A 22,227-nucleotide genomic window follows, 5' to 3' on the forward strand; every position below is an offset into this window, starting at 1 on the left:
TTGCTATAACTGAGAAAAGGGATATGCTCGCCCAATTTGAAGCATAATGCTGCGATAGTTCGTGGTGGGGGACCTAGATCTGTCTATACTACTTCAATTCAAAATTTAATTACACCTTCTATCAATTATTCATTCCTCGCACAATTTTTAAATTCGGGTGGTTGTTTTCTTTTATTATGCGAGTATCATCTTACTTAAAATATTGGCTTTCTATTGTTTCCATTGCAACTTGCACCTGAATCTTAATCTAAATCTTTACTTCATTATTAATTTGCTATATATTTAATTTGTTTTTACTAATACACACTCACACGGTCATGCATACTTAATCACACAATAAAGGGGATTGATTTCTAGCCTAGAACCTTCTAAGAATATGTATATTTCTTCTGCCTACTATGATTTTTATAGGGTTAATATAATGTTTTATATCCCAAATTAATTTTTAGTATTTTTTCTATAAAATATTTCAAATTTTGGTTGTTTTTATAAATTGTCACATTATATAAAATTCATCAATGACCAAAAAATGATTTTTCTCAAACCGGTAGGAGTCAAGTTGTGAATGTTACACCATCAAGTTAATAATTCAAGACTTTTTCGGTGAGATGAGTCATCTTTTGTCATTGAATTTTGTAGAAAACGCATAAAGTTTGGCTTTTTTCAAGAAATAATGAAAGTTCGAAATATTTTATAAAGAACGCTGAAAGTTTGAAACATAAAATATCATTAACCTATTTTTATATTACCTAAGCTAATTAAGAAGATTGATGAGGTGGATATTTTAGGTCCGATTAGAATATAAATAAGTAGCTACGTCCATTTAATCACTTTGTAATTGTAAAATCTGATATATATTAATCATTTTAATATTAAGTTTCGGAATTTTGTCTTTTTCCTTTGAGCGGGACTTGGTGATTACTTTCTTTAACTATATGAACACGAAATTATATGTCACTGGTGACAACAGCATGTACATGCAACAGACACCTTTCCTAATTTATGAAAATCAGATAGATAATAATGAACAAATAACTCTATATTACGTCGACAAAAATGTAAACAAATAAAAATAAAAATCTGGTATTCTAATAAGAATTTATGCATTGATTATTAGAAAAGGAGATAAGGTGTGTAGATTTTGGAATATATAGGCAATAAATCGAGGGAGGAGACCGGCTTTTATTTTATTTGTGTGTTTTCGTGTTTGAATTATGTCCTCACAATCTGAAATTTTAATTTCCATGAGCCCCATATTTCTCTGTCACCTTTGATTAATTACACGCACTCTCATCACTGTCTGTCCCTATCTCTTCTATCTAATTTATTTTATGGTCTTATCATTTTCATTGGATCCATCCAGCTAGCTATTATGTTATGTCAAGTACCAACTTCTTCATTTCAAATAATATTCATTTTGCTAATTCATATGGAATAATGCGGTGAAACTACTGAAATAGAATTAATACATAGAAGATTTTTGGTAGAGTTGACGATGCTACCAAGTTTGGTAGGAGATTAAGACAAAATCCCAACTCAAATTCCAGGTGGATTCCGGAACCATGCAGAGCTTGGACTTAGCTTTAGCTTACCTTTTTATTTGTATATATAATAAAATAAAATAACTACTTTTTATATATAGACACAAACAAATGCAAGAAAACAAAATTTAATACATAAGAGGTTGTTGGGAACCGGGAATAACTCTCTCACTCTCTCACACACACATATGGGCGTGTATGTGTGTTAAAATAGGAGTCACATGCGCCATGCTATTCATCAAAAATAATCGGTGGTTACGTTTAATTATGCAAAAAAGTCAGAAAACATGCTTAGGCATCAAGGGTCCAAATCACGAGCTGATATTCGCAGATACTGCCAGATTCTCTATTATAGATCATTACATGACTTGCTATTTTTATTCCTTATTTTCACCTCTAAATAAGTATAACAATAATTTACAGTATTAATAAAACAGTATAAGTACTCTATTAGAAAGATATGTTGATTAAAGTATATTTCAAAACACAACGTACATGATTTTTGAGGATTGAATCTTCGTGTAATCGTGCATGACACGTAGGATTAGCGGTGGAGGAGAAGGGAGGCACTATTTGGGGAGGGGTGGGGGAGAGGAAGCTAAGAGGCCCACAACCATTGGCGGAGCTAGGGGTGGGGCAGGGGGGTCACTGGGCCCCCCTGGGATTTTTAAAAATACTCGGGGTATTTTCGTAATTTTATATTAAATAATAAAAAAAATATAATTTTATCTACATCATTATCATATTGAGCTATTTTATACGGTAATTGATAGGTAAACTTTAGAGTTAAGAAGTGAACACATAATTAATCTATGCATATCATGCTTGGATTGAATTCTATAAATTTATTTTTTGAATTGCATATTGAAAGTTATTTTGCCTTTGGCAAATAAAATCACGAACTATTTCGAATTTACAATTTTAACGTGACTTTTGAGTGTTGAATTGGAACTTACGTGGATTAGTAAAAAGACGACGTTTTTGTGAGGTCTAAACGACGTCGTTTCCTACAATTTCAATTAAAAAAATCTTCAAATTATAGAACCGTATCCTGTATTTACAACATAATTTTCAATATTTAGTAATTTTATTGCAAAATACATCGTAACATGAATATTACGTGGAGAACTAATCCACATAAACTCCAAGTTAACAATCCGATGATCGAAAAAAATTGGGGGGACGAAATTGTCAAAATTGAAAAGATGGTGATTTACTTCGCCACATTTCAAAAGTTACGTTAAAATTGTTAATTTGAAATAGTTCATGATTTTATTTGCCAAAACCCCAAATTTTATCCATTTTAATTTTTTGAAGTTGTTTTGTATGAACTTGAAAATATGTTTAAAGTGTATTTTTTTTTAATTTAAATGGTATTATAATCGTGTTAATAATTATTTTAATTTATTTTTACTTTTTAATTTAATTATTAATTTTATTTTATAAAAACATTTGGACCCCCCGAATCGGAAGTCTGGCTCCGCCCCTGCCCACAACTAGGGTTGAATTTTTCATTTTTCATCTTTCATTTATATTTAAGTCATTTAAAACCACGGCCAAACTTATCCTTTACATATTTATTAAATGATTAATTATATTCTGTTGTCATTATACAACTTATTTACTAAACTAAAATTACTATTTCAACAGTTGCATCTAATTAATAACGCTATCCGATAAAAAAAACTCAGTTGCCAATTTGCCATTTTATAATATTTGATCTTCAACCTAATTATATCGTGTCATGAAATAACAGTAATGAGATTCAATGTACCACATTTTATGTCACACTTTATGTCCCACTTTCAATTTTGTTTAATTTCTTATATATATTTTCTTCAATTTCAATTTTATATATATACTTTAATTTAATTTTGTGATTATTAACTTTATTCCATCAATCTAGATTATATAATCGCAGTTTAATAATTAATCTAGATTATATAATTATTTTTTATTATTTAATTTCACTTTTATTAGCTAATAATAGGTTGATAAATTCAAAGTGATGGTATATACTTTTTATAAAATTTAATTTTTTGTAACAAATATTAAATCATAGTATTATAACACATAAGATTACGAGACACTGGATCTCATCCGTAATTGTCACCGTCACCGTGTGTCGCGTAACCTAAGTAGGTAGAAATGTCTTCTTTTTTTTTCTTAGGGGTAAGTCGATAGAATTGGGTTATTAACGTAACTGATTAATAACATAATAAAATCAGAAGCAAGAACATACATATCTGATACCAGATCACATAGAATAAGTATTCTTCGCCCGCCGCACATTTCGTATCCATTAATTTGAATCATAAAATAAGATAGTACACGTGAAACAACGAGGACCAAGTTTTTGGTAGCAATTATTTGATGTTTTGCAATAATTAAATATTAGGTGGTATCTTACATTAATTATTTGGAAAATCGTTCAGGCAGTATCAGTGCAATGTAACAAACATTGGTTACAGAAAAAATATTTGTAGTCGGGGACCAAGAACAATGTATCGTAATCCAAAGGTCGATTTGCATCTCCATTTTTTAATGTATAAAATTATGAATTTTTTATTAATATAATTCCATAATTAATTGCAGGGAACATCAGAGTCATATAGTATCTTGCTATAAAATATTTTATAATTGAGATCGATACCAGAACAAATTAGTGACAATTAGTGGCGACGAATAATTGATAATAGAATTTTAGTGTTTCGATCAATGCCTTGTTCGTGAAAGATCACGAGTTTTGACCAATATTATAACTTAATCATGTTTTTCTTTATTCTAACACTTTCTGCAATTAATGAACTCTTAAAATCATAATCTACTCACATCATTTTTACTAATGACGAACTCTTAAAATTTAAACTAAACTTAAATTAGACGTAGAAATATGAAATATGTTTGTTGTGGTGACACGTACATAAGTTATGATATCACAAAAGTTTACTAATAATATTAATGCTAAACATAAAAATAAATCTCCTAAAAAAAACTATAAAAATAAATAAATAGTGAATTGTTTTGAAATTAAACCATCTACATAATCGATTGAATTGGTCCTGACTAAGCTGTTTGGATCCGAAAATTTGATTCTATTGGCTTATCAAACCAGTTTGGTGTAGAGTTATATATATAGGTGGGCGCTCAATAGAGAACACTAAATATTCAAAGAACAAAGAACAAATCTCAGCCGTTGATCTTATCTAATCTAACGGGCAATATTTATTCACGTCATGTTCAACGGATTTTTTTGTTGAACATATAGGAGGTCGAACCCTAGAACCCCCAAAACTTATGTATAATTTGATGAATGTTCAACGAAATGAGCGAAATGACTTATATGTTCAATATAATTTGATGAACGTGGGCGTGTTCGTGTTCGTGTTCTTCATTGAACGCGACCCTATATATATATATATAGGGGCGCGCTCCAGTGAGACCTCCTATTTTTCGTGTAACATGAGGGCAATGAATAAGACATATAATACTAATGAATAAGACGTATATCTAACGAACAAGATGTATATACTGATGAAAAACAAAATTTAAAAAATTGGTAATGAACAAGACATATATATTGATGAACAAGACAGTATATATTGATGAACAATGCAGTATATACTGATGAATAACAAAATTTAAAATATTCTGCTTCCTCTAGGATTCGAACCCTGCAAAAAAAAAAAAATCTCCCTCCAGATACAATATCAGCCATAGGATTGATAAAATAAACGCACCAGATCGTGCCCTAAATCTCACTAAAATTAGGGGGTCTCATATATATATATATATATATACATATAATACTAGTGAATAAGATGTATATCTAACGAACAAGATGTATATACTGATGAAAAATAAAAAATTTAAAAAATTGGTAATGAATAAGACATATATATTGATGAACAAGGCAGTATATATTGATATATTTATAGAGAAGAACTTTAAATTAAGAAGTAAGAAACAATCCTAGTCCTTAATCTGTTGTAATTCTACGGCCTTGATTAATCTGAAAATTGGATAAATTAAATTCAATGAATTCAAATTAAATAAAAAAGGGTAATGATGTAACTTTTTATTTCAGTGAATCAATGCACATCAAATCATTCCTAATTTTTTGACCTTCTTTCTAAAAATCATTCATCAAATTTGATTACACTTTTTGATTTTTTCCAACCTCTCATAATCTGACCTTCAATATTCATGAAATATGGTTTGAAAAATACACGAAGCGGCGATAAATTTTGGACTGCAAGATCGTTGTTTGGAATTTTTGGGTTGCGATTTCGACGATTCAAGAACATACGCTAGGGATATCAACATCTGGAAATCAAAGATTTCTGGCGGTGATTTCGATGATCTTGTGTTTGCACGATTGAATTTGTTTTTGTGTATCATTTCTTTATTTTTTCAGTCATCTTGAAAGTAATTCGTCATCCCCTGTTCGGAAGAATATAATCATGGATCGTGAAAGGGTTGAAGGTGTAGTTTTGCAGCTTTTAATTAATTCCTCTTTTTTCGGTGTTATGAATCTCTAAATTTGGATTATAGTTCATTCAAGAAAATTTATTTTGGAATAAAGTTCAGAAATTTTTATAAGTTTCAACCATGGTTAATGGTCTGTTATTATTTCTTACATTATTTGATTCCTTTAAGAATTGTCGACTTCTTGGTTTGTTCACATTATCGGGTGCCCAGAATACCTTGTTCAATGAATGGAATGTTGTAGTTTTTGCTCAGTGTATTTATTTTTCCTCATTTTTTGATAGTGTCTCTCAAGTGTTGTAGTTGATGCGTACAACAAAGTTCCAAACTTGGTAACTTCTGATTCCATCATCTTGCCTCATTCTTGTTGGCTGTTGTATTGTCAATACACTCTGTTCCTGCATTAAATATTGTTGAAATTATGTGAATAGAATGAAATTTTGAACTCTGCCCATTTTCTATCTTTGATAGAACTTCATCAGATCAGATAACATGCTTGGATTCTTTTTTAATGGAGAATATGTGAGGTTGTGTGTGCATGTTCAAATCTCAGTTATCCCACCCTTCTGATTTTAATGGCTGAAAGATTTTCAAGGAGAAGATATTTGCATCTCTTTTCCTTATTAGTTTTCACGTGCTTAAACCTGGCTTCAGTTCTTTCTCTAAATGCAACTATTCTTGAGACTTTTGTTTTTCTTCTTCCACTTAGTGACTTTAAATGTAAAGAAGCAAAGGTTGTTTCAAAAAGAGAAATGTAAAGAAGCATAGGAACAATGATTTATTCATTTGATTTGCTTATTTCTCTTGTAGGATTCATATTTCAGAGTATAGACTATTTTAAGGAGCTTTTAAACTCACACAAACATCTTATAAGAGTAAGTAAAGATATTTGTGTTATTGCTTCGAAACTCACCTACTCTTCTCTTTTTTTGGTATTGCAGAATGCTTAACAAAAAACTTGCTTATGATTGGGGATCGACTGTTGTTTCATTTCTTTGTGGAGTTTTATTTTGTGTTTGGTATTGATGAATAATGATGTCAAATCCTGATGGTCGTTTGCCTCCTGACTCAACTAGAACACCTCTAGATTGACTTGCAATAGGACAGGGACACTCTAGCAGTGGTAAGTTAACCCAATGTCGTCTCTCAAGGAAGATCTTTAAGGGCTTTTAACTATGTCATGAGAAAACTGTAAACTTAAATTATTAAACTAAAACTTGTAAAGTAAACTTAACTTAAAATTAAACTTAACTTGAATTTAAACTAGAGAATTAACTAGGCATGCAAAGAACAAAAACAAGAACGTAAGCATAAAGAAACTATAAAACCTAGGCAAGAACTTAAACAAACTTAAAGAATTTAAAGACTTGTAAATTAAAGGCTTCTAATCTAATGAGCATAAAACTAAATTGCAGAATTTAAAGGAAAGCATGAAAACACATAATTGAAATTGCAGGATTTAAATTGCATAATTTAAACAAAGCAAGTAAATTAATATAAATACTGAAATACCGTAAAACATCACAAAGATGAAATTGTTGTCACTCAATCCCAATCTTCAAAACTGATGAGGAGTAAAATATGCAAAACAGAGGAATCATCTTTGTCAGAGGAACGGACCTCACCAGAGGAGATGATATGTCGGGGAAATCACTCCCGATCAGAGAAATGGCTCTTGCCAGAGAAATGGCTGTTGCCCGAGAAGTCACCTACGCCAGAGAAGTCATTTACGCCAGAAAGGCCGTATATGCCAGAGAAGTCGCTGAAGAGCGGAGGATTCGCCCGCCTAGGGGGGCAAAATTACCACTATGACCTTGACCACGCGGGAGGCATGCTTCGAAGGTGAAATTACTATTTTACCCCTAGCATGTAATCTATAAATAACCGCATGTACACACCTTGTAATCTTACGTTATCTTTACTCTCAATACTACAACAGCTTTTTCTCGTGCACTCAGCAATTCCACAATCTTCTCTCATTTTTTCCGATCAAACTCTAGGTAATTCACCGATAATTCACCAAACAAACGTTCGTCGTTCATTTATGCTTTACCAAAAACAGAACTAAAACTAAAGTAAACTAAACTTGAAAATAAACTAGAACAAAAAGTAACTAAAACTAGAATAACTAAGAAAATATGTAAACCTAAACTTTGGCTACCTAGGCGGAAACTAAATATTAGGGCAAACATTTTAATCTAACTAAGTCTAACTAAGTGCCGGAGGTAGAAGGATTGATTTCTTCATTCACGTTCTAGCCCCTTTTATAGACTTTCTTCAACCTTAATTATCATCAAACTCACCTTGCAAAACTGGACTCTTAAGGAAATAGAATCGTGCATTTAAAGGTAAGTCCAACTGAATCGTGCTCTGCAAGTAATCTCAACTCTGGTGAGAATTTGTAGCTATGGCGAGAAATCGTAAACTCTGGAAATTCGGCTCTGGAAAGGTATGGCAGAGCTTGGAGTCAGCTCTGGAATTAGCGAGCTCTGGCAAGTATGGCAGAGCTGGAAGTCAGCTCTGTAAAGTTCAGCTCTGAATATGTTGACTCTAGAGAAAAGTCAGCTCTGTCGATTCTTCCCAGCTCTGGTATGTGTTTACTCTGGTGCGTAAGTCAGCTCTGTCGAGTTTAGCTCTGCTCTGACAAGTTTGTTCTGCTATGGAGATTTAGCTCTGATAGTGAAGTTCAGCTCTGACTATGAAGTCGGCTCTGCTCTGCACGCGGACTTTTAGCTCTGAACACCAATTTTGCGCCTAAGTATGCAATTTTCACCCATAATCTCCAACATCACACTCTTCCACCTATAAAATCAGAATCTCCTGCAAAGCATAAAACAAACCCATAAATGCACCAATTTTCAGAATATTTAACTTAAAACATGCACATGCAAACCCTCAAAATTAGAACAATTAGGCATAAATCACCTCCCTTTTGTTTGAAACCTTAAATAAATGTGTTCCTGCCATGCATTGTTCTTTCTTGACATCATGTATTTCAAATTAGTAAAATATGTTCATCAAATCAGTAAAATATGTTCATCGTAATTAATAAGTTATGTTCATTTAGAAATTGAGATTTGTTCATTAAAGTTCAAAGGATATAACTATTGGTTCATACAAAACGTATTAAAAATTCATTATATTAAACGAAAATATAATTTCATCAATCTGAGAAAAATCTAGCAAAGTTAAAATGGGATAACTATTTGTTCAATAAATTACGTTCAAATTAGTAAAATATGTTTCATATCAGCAATATGTTGTAGACTTTTGTCTCGTTCAACCTTCAATCTTCCATTATCTTGGTCAAATAAGTCCCTTTCACTCATAATCTTTTGTACAAATCACTTAGTACACGGTGGAATATCTCGATCAATCCGTTGAAAGAACTTACAGTCTTTAATAATGTAACTTTATTGCGCATGTACTAGCGCGACTATTAGAAACAAATAGTATCAAATAATTATAGGAATGTGGATGGAGGATATATATTTAAGTTATTGCAAAATTATTTGAACAAAATATGCGTTTTTATAATAATATAATTAGAAAAGCATTTCAGATATAAAGTTGTGAACATAATAGTGATTTTAATGAACATAAAAGTATTTTATTGTGAACATCATAGTGATTTTGATGAACATAGATGTTGTTATGCAATTAAAGTGACCAATTTATCGATCGTACATATTAGATAATTAAGTCTGATAAATAATCACCGAGCATATATTTATGAACATACAAAAAAAAAACTAAATATTGTGTTAAAAATGTACTTATTAGATTTTGGGTTAATAGCCGGAAAATACACGAACTATCACGAAATTTGCATATTGCACATCACCTTCAAAAATAGCCTCAGAATACATCACCTTTTAATTTTGTTGCAAATTGCACACGACGAAGATTCCGGCAACTCTTAAGTTTGACCGGCGATGACATGGACATCCACGTGGTTTTTTTACACGCTGGCAAGCCACGTGTGCAAAACGATACCGTTTTGATATTTTGAAGAATTTCTAAAAAAAAATCCTAAAATTGGATGAGCCATTCTCCACTGCCTTCTTCCTGCTCTAGGTGGTCCGCCGCGCCGCCGTCACCATTTTCAGAATCCGGCGAGCCATGCCTCCCCTTCCGATTCAAAGGCTGAACCAGTGCACTTCCGATTCAAAGGTTTTCCAGTGCACTTCCAAGGATGGCCTCCTCTTTCGATTCAAAGCTTCTCCTTCCCCTTCCCCTTCCAAGGATAGCCTCCCCTTCCGATTCATAGGTTCTCCAGTGCACTTCCAAGGATGGCTCCGTCCTCAATTCATGGCAATAGCCACGATGGCTCGCCACCGCCCCTGAAGAAGCAGCGAGAACAACCCGCTTCAGATCTAGGGTTTTCGCAGCAAAACCCCACCCCCTGGTTTCGGCTCAAGACACCTCCAACCAAGAGGATTCTGCCTCTTGATCCCTCAAGACAAGCTCTGCTGCTGCGAGTAGCGTCAATTCGAGGATGAGGATGCCGAGAAAGCCAAAGAGGACTGCAGGAACCCCGCTGCCATGGAAGCCTTCGTCGCCAAACTCTTCGCCACCATTCACCGCCAAGGCCACCTACGCCGAGCTCCAAATGGCCCAGTTCCCCTACAACACCGACCGCCAAGGCCGCGCTCTCCAACCTCAAAGACGCCTACTTGAAGACCTAGGAGATTTGGGGATGAAGGTGCAGACGGGAAGAGCAAGATTTGGGGAAGAAGGCACAGGTGAGATTTGGGGATTTTTTCCATTTTTTTTTAATTTATACTCATTCAAAACGACGTCGTTTTGAATGCCGGTGAGTCCACGTCTGAAAATTCCGGGAGCCACGTCAACACCGATCAAGGTGGTAGTCAACGCGTGTGCAATTTGCAACAAAATTAAAACGTGATGTATTCTAAGGCTATTTTTGAAGGTGATGTGCAATATGCAAATTTCGTGATAGTTCGTGTATTTTCCGGCTATTAACCCTTAGATTTTTTAGTCACTAATGATGAACATTTGTATATTATCGAAAATAGATACAATCATTTCGAATCATAAATTTCCATAAATATTTTTGAAACACAACAAAAACCACATACAAGAATACAATAATATTTTATACATTTTTAGAAGTTATAATTAAATGTGTTGAACTCACCAACAAATTCGACATTCAATATAGAAAGTTTGCCAAAAAATAGGAAAGTTTGATACACAAACGTAATCTACCAAAAATGATGAGATTTACCTTCGCATATTCATAGGAGATCACGTTACCGTATAAATGGAAATTACATTTGTATCCTTCTCATTAAAAATGAATGACTTAATCTGACTAAATTAGGACCGCACGATCTGTGAATATAAGTGGCTCAGATTTCTTCTCACTTCTCACAACATTTGTGTTTCTCAATAGAACTTTTCCATATATATATATAGGAAGGGCCTACTCTAAAAACAGTTTTTAAAATATAAAATACGAATCAATTAAAGTGTATGAATTCTTTGTTGAATACATATGAATTCGTTATGCAATAAATGCATGAATTGTGAAAAATAAAATTTTCGCTAATTATTAGATTCGAACTCAGGATCATAAATTCATCCAAAAAGGTGATAAATCAATCATAGATCTTGATGATCTAAAGGCTGAAAATGATTACTATTTTATATTTTAAGATGTATTTTTATTTTAGCTCACCCTTATAAATATATATATATATATATATATATATATATATATATATAGGGTGTGGTTCTAGAGAGAACTATATTAATTGTGAGAACGGGAGAACCATCAAATCTAATGCATCCACTGTAAAAATTAATACATTCGCTGTTAAAATTAATGCACTAAAAAAATTAAAAAAAAAAATGCTCCCTTCAGGATTCGAACCCAGGATCTGCATTCATCCAACAAGATGATGCATCCACCGTAGATCTTGATGATCGTATGGCTGAAAATGGTTCTCCGGTCTTCTTTTATTTATGGTTCTTTCTTGAACCTCTCCCTATATATATATATATATATATATATATATATATATATATAGGGTTGGGTTCCGGTGGATCCCTATGCTTATAATAGATCCGTAGATCCAAATCTAGACCACACATTTATGACATGTGGCGCATCAAGATGGTGACACGTGGCAAGGCATTTCAAGGCAAAATCTGGAGAGGGGTAAAATTGGAATGTAATTTTCGAAATTCAAAAAAAAAAAAAAATTATATTTTCTCAAAATAAGTATATTTTAGATGCATAAAGTTTCATACGAGAATGCATGAACTTTCATATAAAAATGCATAAAGTTTCATATAAATATGCATAAGATTTCACCCCACCCCAACCCCACCCCCCACACCCCAGAACCCCACCCCACCCCAGAACCCCACCCCCACCCACCCCCCACCCCCAAAAAAAAAAAATTATTTTTTTAAAAACTGATTTTCTGACCACTGACCCACCCCTACCCCCACCCCCCACCCCCCCACCCCCCCCCCCAAATTTTTTTTTTGAAAATCAGTTTTTAAAAAAATAAAAAAATAAAAAAAAAATTTGGGGGGGGTGGGGGGGTGGGGGGGTGGGTCGGTGGGGGGTGGGGGTGGGGGTGGGCCAGCAATTAGAAAATCAGTTTTTGAAAAAAAAAAAGTTTTTTTTGGGGTGGGGGGTGGGGGTGGGGGGGGTGGGGGGGTGGGGGGGCAGGGGGCAGGGGCAGGGGCAGGGGTGGGGTGGCGAAACTACCAGATTTATTAAAATGAAATGCATTTTTTGTATAATTTAATGCATTTTATGTGAAAACTTTATGCATTTTTGTTTGATTTTATATGCATGTGAAACATGCCTATTTTTGGGGGGTGGTAATGGGGAGGGTTGGGGGGTGGTGTGGGCTGGATTGGGGGGTGGTATGGGGTGGGGTGGTGAAAATACCAAAACTGGAAAAATTAAATGCATTTTTCTGTTCAAAGTTATGCATTTCATGTGAAAACTTTATGCATCTTTGTGTGAAACTATATGCATCTAAAATATATCTATTTTGAGAAAATCTAAAAAAAATATATTTTTTTTAATTATTAAATCCGAAAATTACATTCCAATTTTACCCCTCCAGATTTTGCCTTGGAATCCTTGCCACGTGTCACCATCTTGATGCGCCACATGTCATAAATGTGTGGTCAAGATTTGGATCTAGGGATCTATTATAAGCATTGGGATCTATATGATCCCATTCCTATATATATATATATATATATATATATATATATATATATAGGATATATATATATATATATATATAGAAAGAGGGAGAGATATATTTGTATATAAAGTTGGGTTTAAATATATATATATATATATATATATATATATATATATTTGTATTAATTATATTATTAGTATGCCAACTTTTTTAATTAAATACTAAGAATTTGGCGCTTATAGTTAGTTTTATGACAACTACTAAACAATGTCTTGGCTAATAACTCTTATGGTACATAAAATTTTAAAAATTTCTTTATGAAGGACACATACAAAAATACAAGCATTAATACTAGGTCACAACCTCCCCCCAAGTAAAAATAAAAATAAAAAAATACTAGGTCACAATGTCCCATAAAACATTAACTTCGTTCATACACCATGATATAGGACCATCAAAGATGGGAAAGTTTGTGCCTATGGAGCCCAGTTTAAATGGTAAAATTTAGGCATTCAAAAACTTTTTTTTTTTGAAAAGTCAAGAGAAAATATATTAAAACAGATATAGTGGTCCCGCCCCACATGATTGATTTTTGTATTAATTATATTAAAAGCCTAGTATATAAAGTTGATTTTTACAATAATGTTGGGAACTTAATGAAATATCATAACCCTAGTTTTGATGATACCAAAACTCTTAGAATTTCTTTTTATAGACTAGAACTTCTCGAACTCAAGTGTTAGAGTTCATGTTCTCTAGTCTAACTGAAGACTGAAGTTCGAAGAACTCAACTGAAGTTAGTTGTGAAAAGACAAAGTCAAATACTGAAGATTTGACTGGACGAGAGTCTTACTGAAGGATCAGTTGAGACTAAAGTATTAATGCTGGCCACGTGGATTTAGCGGACTGGTACTCAAGTCAAGTTGACATTCTTCCTCGAACTGAAGCTCCAGAGTTAAAAGGAAGCCACGTACTTTCAAGTACAGCCGCATTAAATGCAGAGATATTGAAGATCGTCATTTCTCTGCAGAAGCATTCCTTTTTGGTGATAACTTTTCAGAGGTACCTTACCTCCTGTACCTGAGACGCCGTTCTTCACCAATTTAGGAACCTCGAAAATTGAAGCCTCAGCCAAATTCAAATTACTCTCACAACGGACGAATTCTTGAAGACCATCTTGCCAATGGATCTATTCGAGATTTTGACTATAAATAGTGCTCGAGGAACACCACAATCTTCACCGATTGAAATACACAAGCTGAACCTCTGCCAAAATTGCAACTCAGCCTACTCACTGCTTTAAAGTTTGAATCGAAGAAGAGAATTCTCGAAGCTTAAATCAGTTTACTGATTACCTTCATTCTCTTAGTTACTTAGGCAAATACTTTGAAATATTCAAAGCCTAAGTCCCCGATTACAGAGAGTCTGTTCTCTGTAATCTAGTTGGTAATTCGAACCCTTTTCAATTGAGCGAAAAGAGAGTTTGAGAGAGAGAGAGAGAGAGAGAGAGTTCAAGCCAGAGTCTGAACTCAAGAGTTCTTAACCCCCGCACGCAAGACAAGTGTAGTCTTTGCTTCTGCGAGTTAAGAAGGAGACAAGAAGTCCAATCCAGTGTATTGGCGCTGAAACCTTGTTTCAGTTAAAGGTTTGTTGTGCACTCGCAAGCACTAGCTCAGAGTGATTGTCAGTGTGTTTAACTGACTGTAGATGTAGGAACTTGTTCCTAATCACGTAAAAATCCTTTGTCGTTTATCGCTTTCAGCCTTACATTCCTATTTGTGCACAAACGCCTTTCTAACTGAAACTGATTAACTGCAAAGTGAAACTGTATCTTAACAACGTGTTAATCATAAAGGCTATTTCTTAAGTTTAGTTTTCCGTTGCTAGTGTTATTAGTCTAACTAATAAATTTTCGGATAATCAGTAAGATTCATAACACTCATCTGTTTCAAAATCTGACTGAAGCCCTTTTGTGGATATCAGTTAAAGTACTGATTTTAACTTAAGTCAAAATACTGAAGTTACTTCAGTATCAGTCTCTCACCTTCGTTTAACTGAAGTTATTTAACTGCTCACATCAGTCAAACTCTTTCAGTATCAGTTGATGCTATTTCAGTTAACTACAAAAGAATTTTGAAAAATAGACTACAGGTGTATTCCCCCCATACACCTGTTCAGTGACCTTCCGGGACCCAACAAACAAATATATTAATTATAATGATTGTCACGTATTTACGAAAAATGTGGTTCCACTTCATATATATTGATAAAATAATTAAATTTAATCAAATATTTGATTTGTTAATTTGACCAGTAATAAATAATTCAATCTACATTTTGATCATCCTCCAATTCTATTAATCTTGTCTATTTCATTAAGTGAATCAACTACAACCCCTATATATATTAGGATAAATAACCACATGAGACAATTCCTATTATACATCATTTAATTCAATTTCTCAAAGTTTATTCCGCTAAAAAAAGTCTGTAGATCGAGTAGCTTCGTTGAGAAGATGTTTTATGACTAAATATCATAAATCAGAAAATATCTCATTCATATTTTCGCTCAAGCATGTTACACCATTGTCTTTTTTTTTTTTTTTTGGATATAATTGTGTTTGCTTGAAAATCGTTATTTTAATTTGCAGGAGGAGTGCTGGGACTTCAAAAGAGCCCAAAATGTGTATAAATCGTAGGTCAACGAGATACTGACGTGAGACATGTGGTGCCTAACATTAGTAGAAAATTTGCGCCGACAATGTAACCAATAAATAAACTATAATTCATTTTCACACTAATCAAGAGTTGACTTGTTTTACTTTTCCTACGATGTATATATATATATATATATATATATATATATATATATATATATATATATATATATATATATAGGCTAAAGTTCAATGAAGAAGGCCTAAATGTAAGAAAGAAGAGAGAAGTAATCTAATCCGTTGATCTTATCTAATCTAACGGACATGATTTATTCACGCCATGTTCAACGGATTTTTTCGTTGAACATATGGGGGGTCGAAACCCATAACCCCCAAAAATATTGTATATGTTCACGAATGTTCAACGAAAAAATCCGTTGAACATGGCGTGAATAAATCATGTCCGTTAGATTAGATAAGATCAACGGATGAGATTACTTCTCTCTTCTTTATTACATTTAGGCATTTTTCATTGAACCTAACCCTATATATATATATATATATATATATATATATATAAAGAATGGTATCAATTAGAATGATTAAATGCAATGAGAAATAAAAATAAATCTAAAACGTTAAATATTTAAATTTTATAATTGTACCTAATTTATTCAAATTTACTGCATAAAAGAAAAATAACGAATAAATCAATATAAATTTATAAATAAGTTAATATAAATCTACAAATAAATAATTTAAAATGCATGAATAGCCGTTCAAATTTGGATTCGAATCCTAAAAAGAGCAAAATTTTACCATATTAATTAAATACACTATTCGTGCATTATCAATTATTTATTCATAGATTTATATTGACTTATTCGTTTCTCATTTCACATGAAAATAGTCATTCTCAATATAACCTAACTCTCTCTCGCTCAATAGCAGTTGTAAATTCGGATTCGAATCCGGAAAAGAGCAAAAATTTTACTCCATATAAATTAAATACATTATTCGTGCATTATAAACTATTTATTCGTAGATTTATATTGACTTATTTGTTTCTCATTTCGCATGAAAATAGTCATTATCAATAACCTAACTATTTAATGATTTTTGAAGTCCGTAATTAATGTCCGCCAGAAAAATACCTTAAAATAAGAGATTTTAAATGATGAAGAATATATGACATAATCTCTTACTCATGAAAAGAGGCGGGGATCAAATCATGCAATGATCAGAAAAGATAAGTTCAAATAAGGTATTTTGAATTGGTCTCGTTCATCAAGAAAACATGGTCACCAGTCAACAAATAAAGAAAGGACATCCCATCTCTTATCAGTTAAAGCTGCTGAAATGAAAATTTTATTGAAAAAAAGGAGAAAAATCGTCAAAGAAAGGTTACAACGAAGAAACAAAACAGCACGGATCCACCTAAAGCGCAGAAAAGGCGCCCAAAACCCAAACAAAACAAAAAGAACAAAGAGGCCAAAGTCCCAAGATCCGCCAACAGAACCGGACAAGCCAAAGTCCAACGACTGCCCGACCCTAGAAACCGAGAGACCACATAGTGCACTCCCAAACAGAGCCAACATCGAACCCGAAGAACATGTCAACAAATCACCGTAGAACAGGGACCCCAGAGAAGAAAAAAACGCTGACCAGCAAGCGAAAGCTGCTCAGGTTGAACCGAAGCTGAGGGAGTCGACCTTTCCGCCGCCGAGTAAAGCTCTGAACCTCTCCAGGACAGCAACCTCAAGGGGATGCCTCACCAGCGCAAAAGGGATCAGCGCGGGCCTGCAAAAAACAACCGACCAACGGGAGAGCAAAACAGAACAGAAAAGAACCAAAAACTCATAAAGAGAGAAAAGAAATGGACCACAAGTCCCTGCCAACCGAGGAAAAGCCCAACCAAACAAGACAAACTGTCCTCTAAAAATCCTTCAGGAAAGAGTGAACTCCAGGGGGCACAACCACTAAACCAGCTCGAACCAAAACTAGGTCCTTAAGCACCAACAATCACAAATGAAGAGTGGAGCAAAAACCAAGAGACGCCACACCAAGCTAGACAAAACAAGCCGATCAGACCCAGTTCTCCGCTAGCAGTGAGTCTCCTAATGCAATTACTTTTATAATCAATTCTCAACTTATCATTAAGCTTATGTTCAGAAAGCGTGCTTTAAAGGTCATCTTCGCAGGATGAAGCCATTGGTGTTAACCCAAGTCTTCCTGCGTGGTTTCCCATGCTCATAATGAGAAACCATCACAAGAGCAGAGACCAGCAGCAAAATCAACAAACCATACAAACCAGAGAAGAAATAAGCTTATTGCAATGAAGACACTCCTGCTAGCATCTACCGGACAAATCACGACAAGCAAAATCCCCCAGGAGTGACGACCCAAGACTTTCGAAACCGACCCAACACCAGGAAAGTAGGACCAAATGAACTAGATCAACAACCACACCAAACACAAGCCAGTGCCCCTAGGAATCCAAACCGGACCAAAGAAGCAAGAGAGGCAAGAAAGCTCGAAAGGAAGAAGCCATCACCCCAGACAAGCAGAAACAAGGGCAAAAAAAAAAAAAAGGGAAAGTAACGTCCCAGGAGAGAAAGACACTTCAAGTGACAATCCGAATGTAAGGCAGACGCTGCTTGTCATCCTGAACCAGTTGGAGAATATTCGGGATCGCGAAATTCCAATAGCCTTCCTCCTCGACCGAAGAAGCCAAACAATCCACAACCCGATTCCCTTCCCTGTAGATGTGAGTGATAATAAAATGGAAACCAGCAATGGAAGAAAGAACCTTACGCCAACGGCTGAAGAACCTCCAAGGAACAGTGTTAGACCGAGAACGGAAAAGATCCACCAAGTAAGTGCAGTCGGTCTCAATCCAAACATGACGCCAACCATGACTGACAGTTTGCTCCAAAGCAATGATGAGGGCAAGCAGCTCAGCCTCAAAAGCCCAACCACGTCCAGCAGAGAAATGGAAACAACCCAGGTTGCTAGACGAATCTCTGATAACTCCACCGGCGTGAATGAAAGGAGGGGAGCCATGAACCGAACCATCTATGTTGATTTTGCGCCAAGGAGTCGGAGGGGGAGTCCAGAACACATAAACATAAGAAGTCGGGCGACGAGGAATGCCCGGTACCCCAAGACCATGAAGGATCAGCAAGTCATTGACCGAGTTAGCCATCTCACCGAAGCATAAATGGGAAGTTTCCAAAATAAAGGCTTTGATTTGTACCGAAAGAGCCCTCACAGAGACTGGAGCCTCATCAAACACAACCCTGTTACGGATATTCCAGATACTCCAAACCGTGGACATAACCCCAATCCGCCAAAGGCCATCAACCTATTTGCTAGTCTGCACCTTCATCGCCCAAAGAAGTAGACTCCCAATGTCGTGAATCATCGGTCCATCCACCCTGAACCAACTGAAAAGGGAGCCCCAGATCTGTCGAGCAAAAGTACAGTCCCAAAAAAGATGATCAATATCCTCGCTCGCATCCCGACAAAGTGGGCACCAGCCTGGACCGACAAAACCCGAACGACGAAGAGAGTTAGCAGTAGCAAGACGACCCAGAATCACCCGCTAGGTATAATGGAACGGCGTATTGGGATAAACGGAGCCCAGATCCATTTACCCCAATCAACAATCGGAAAATGGGGACGGATATGATCCATAGCAAGCGAAGCGGAGACCTCACCAAAATGAGAATGGGTCCACGCTCGTCGATCTTCTCCCCCACCAATAGGAACCGAGACAATATCGAACGCAATGTCCGAAAAAATCTGCAAGAAATCCAGAGTAAAATGCCAAGTATCGTCAAAGTAGTAATCCGAGACTGGCTGCATGAGAGTGTGATGCATAGTATTCGGAATACCGATCCTATCAACCAGCCGATACCCTAACTAGTTATCAAGCCAAAAAAAATGGTAGAACCAGAACCTATAGAACAATGAGTGTCACTGACAAGAGTCTGAATGGCAGCCCGAGTGCCCAACCAGATCGTAGAGGAGAACCAAGGGGAACGCGGTCTCAGGTACGCATCCAGATAACGCTGACGAAACAACTGAAAGCCCATCGAATCTGCAGTATTCAACAGCCAGCCTAACCTCATCAAGAAACTCTGACTGATGTGTGTAAAGGACTTCACATTAAGCCCACCCTGAGCCTTGGGAGCGCAAACCCGATTCCAATCCACTGAAGACTTAGGCCTAGAAGTAGTGCAGCCAGTCCAAATAAAAGACCGACAAGCCCTATCTAGATCATGAAGTAACTTAGTCGGCCACCTATAAATCAGCATGATGTGAACAGCCGCACTCTGAATGACAGAAGTGACGAGGCAAAGACGGCCCGCCATAGATAACTGCATGCCCTGCCATCTAGGAAAATGAGCAATGATGCGGTCACGAATGCTGATAAGACGGGCAGCAGTAGCACGACCAGCAAAAATGGAAACTCCCAAATAAACAAAAGGCAGGGAGCCAGTGGAGAAACCCAGATCCCGCTGCAGTCTACGTCTCGTCTGAACAGAAACACCTTTGCCAAAGTAAACTTTGGACTTTGCCTTATTGCAGAACTGTCCAGAAACAGAAGCATATATCTGAAGGATCGACTCAATCATTCTGCAGCTGCGCCACGTAGCTTTGCAAAATAGAAGGACATCATCAGCATACAGGAGATGAGAAGGGAAAAGCAAAGAGCGAGACATCCTCATACGAGCAATGAAGCCCCTATCAGCAGCATCCGAAAGGAGCCGACTCAAAACCTCCTCCGCCAGACCAAACAGAACCGGTGACAAAGGATCGCCCTGTCGAACACCTCGAGAACACCCAAAGAAACCATGCTGCTCTCCATTAAAGAGAATCGAAATCCTGGCAGATTGAAAAATAACTCTGATCCAGTGACGGAAAGTCTGAGGGAAACCAAAGCAATCCAGAACAACCTCCACAAAATCCCAACTCAGAGTATCGAAAGCTTTTCTAATATCCACCTTAAGAGCCATGTTCCTCCCTTGAATCGAGCGTTCCATGCAATTCACACCTTCAGAGGCCAGCAAAATACATTCTTGAATAGAACGCCCAGAGATAAACCCAAACTGATTGGCCGAGACAATAGCCGCTGCCACCGCATTCAACCTAGAAGCCAGAATCTTGGTGATGACTTTGAAAAAGAAATTACCCAACACAATAGGCCGGAAGTCTGAAACAAGAACCGCATCAGTCTTCTTGGGAAGAAGGCAAAGCAGGTTGGAGTTGAGACCATGGGAAAGATAGCTATGAGTGAAAAAAAGCGCCATTAAACCCGTCAGGACCAGGTGCACTATTCCTATCCATGGAGAAAACTGCCAAACGAATATCCTCATCAGAAGGAGGGGCTGTGAGCATAGTAGCCTGGGCTGAGGAGACAGAAGCCGGAATGTATCCAGAAATCCAAGATCTATCCACCGGTTCAGAGTTCGGCTCAGAAAAGAGATCCTCATAAAAATGTATCACATGGGCCGCCATGACAGTCTGGTCTTCCGAGATAACCCCATCAATATTAAGCTGCTTATTATTTTGATTGGAACGACGCCATTTAACCATAGAGTGGAAGAAGCGAGTGTTCCTATCTCCATCAGAAAGCCAAGAAACTCTGCTTTGCTGCCGCAGATGCTCAGACTTACGCAAGAGAACCGAGCCAATGCGAGCTTGCAAGTTGACCTCTTGGTCAAACAGATCATCTGTATACCCTTGTTCATCAATATTCTCCCGGAGAGAGCTCAGATCCTGCTGAAGCTCAGCGAGGGTAACATTGTAATTCCCAAACGTGTCTTTATTCCAAGTTTTGAGAGTCGGGCAAAGACGCTTCAACTTTTTCATAACCCGAACCATCGGGCAGAGACAATCCATCGGCTGTGACCAAGAAGCACGAACCTGATCCAGAAACCCCTCATGCGAACACCACATATTCAGGAAACGAAATCGACGTCCCTTGGGAGGAGTAGCCGTGTCCTGGCATCTCAACAGAATAGGGGAATGATCGGATCCAAGCCTAGGAAGAACCATCGAAGTAGTAGAGTACCACATATCGGCGAAACCAGGAGAGAAAAGAGCGCGGTCCAGAACCGACTCTATCGGGGAAAGAAATCTCCGCCGGTCAGTCTAAGTGAAAAACAGACCCGAGGAATCTGGCTGAATCAGATTATGATCATCAATGAAGGCACGGAAATCCCCACAGGGGGTAGAAGCCGGAACTCGTCGCCCCCGCCATTCATGAGCCCCTAAAATAGCATTAAAATCCCAATCATAAGGAAAGGACCCACAATGAAAGGAATCATATCA

At 36.1% G+C, this 22,227-nt stretch overlaps 1 protein-coding gene across 1 annotated transcript; it reads right to left on the reverse strand.

The window, feature by feature from the left end:
* Window positions 1-19,259: 19,259 nt before the first annotated feature.
* LOC130998459 (uncharacterized) lies at window positions 19,260-21,972 on the reverse strand. The gene is made up of 5 exons (XM_057923877.1): window positions 21,219-21,972; window positions 20,091-21,106; window positions 19,906-20,034; window positions 19,545-19,812; window positions 19,260-19,354 (listed from the first exon to the last, which is right to left on the reverse strand). The coding sequence occupies exons 1-5, from the start codon at window positions 21,970-21,972 to the stop codon at window positions 19,260-19,262; spliced, it is 2,262 nt and encodes a 753-aa protein (XP_057779860.1).
* Window positions 21,973-22,227: the final 255 nt, after the last annotated feature.

Source organism: Salvia miltiorrhiza, chromosome 8 (assembly GCF_028751815.1).
Source record: "Salvia miltiorrhiza cultivar Shanhuang (shh) chromosome 8, IMPLAD_Smil_shh, whole genome shotgun sequence".
Lineage (NCBI taxonomy): Eukaryota > Viridiplantae > Streptophyta > Magnoliopsida > Lamiales > Lamiaceae > Salvia > Salvia miltiorrhiza.

Coding starts and splice junctions, on each gene's coding strand:
- LOC130998459 (XM_057923877.1), bottom strand. CDS start 21,972: ATGTGGTACTCTACTACTTCGATGGTTCTTCCTAGGCTTGGATCCGAT. Junction 21,107..21,218: donor GGATAGGAATAGTGCACCTG/GTCCTGACGGGT, acceptor TTCTTGTTTCAG/ACTTCCGGCCTATTGTGTTG. Junction 19,355..19,544: donor TTTTCCGATTGTTGATTGGG/GTAAATGGATCT, acceptor TTTGCTCGACAG/ATCTGGGGCTCCCTTTTCAG.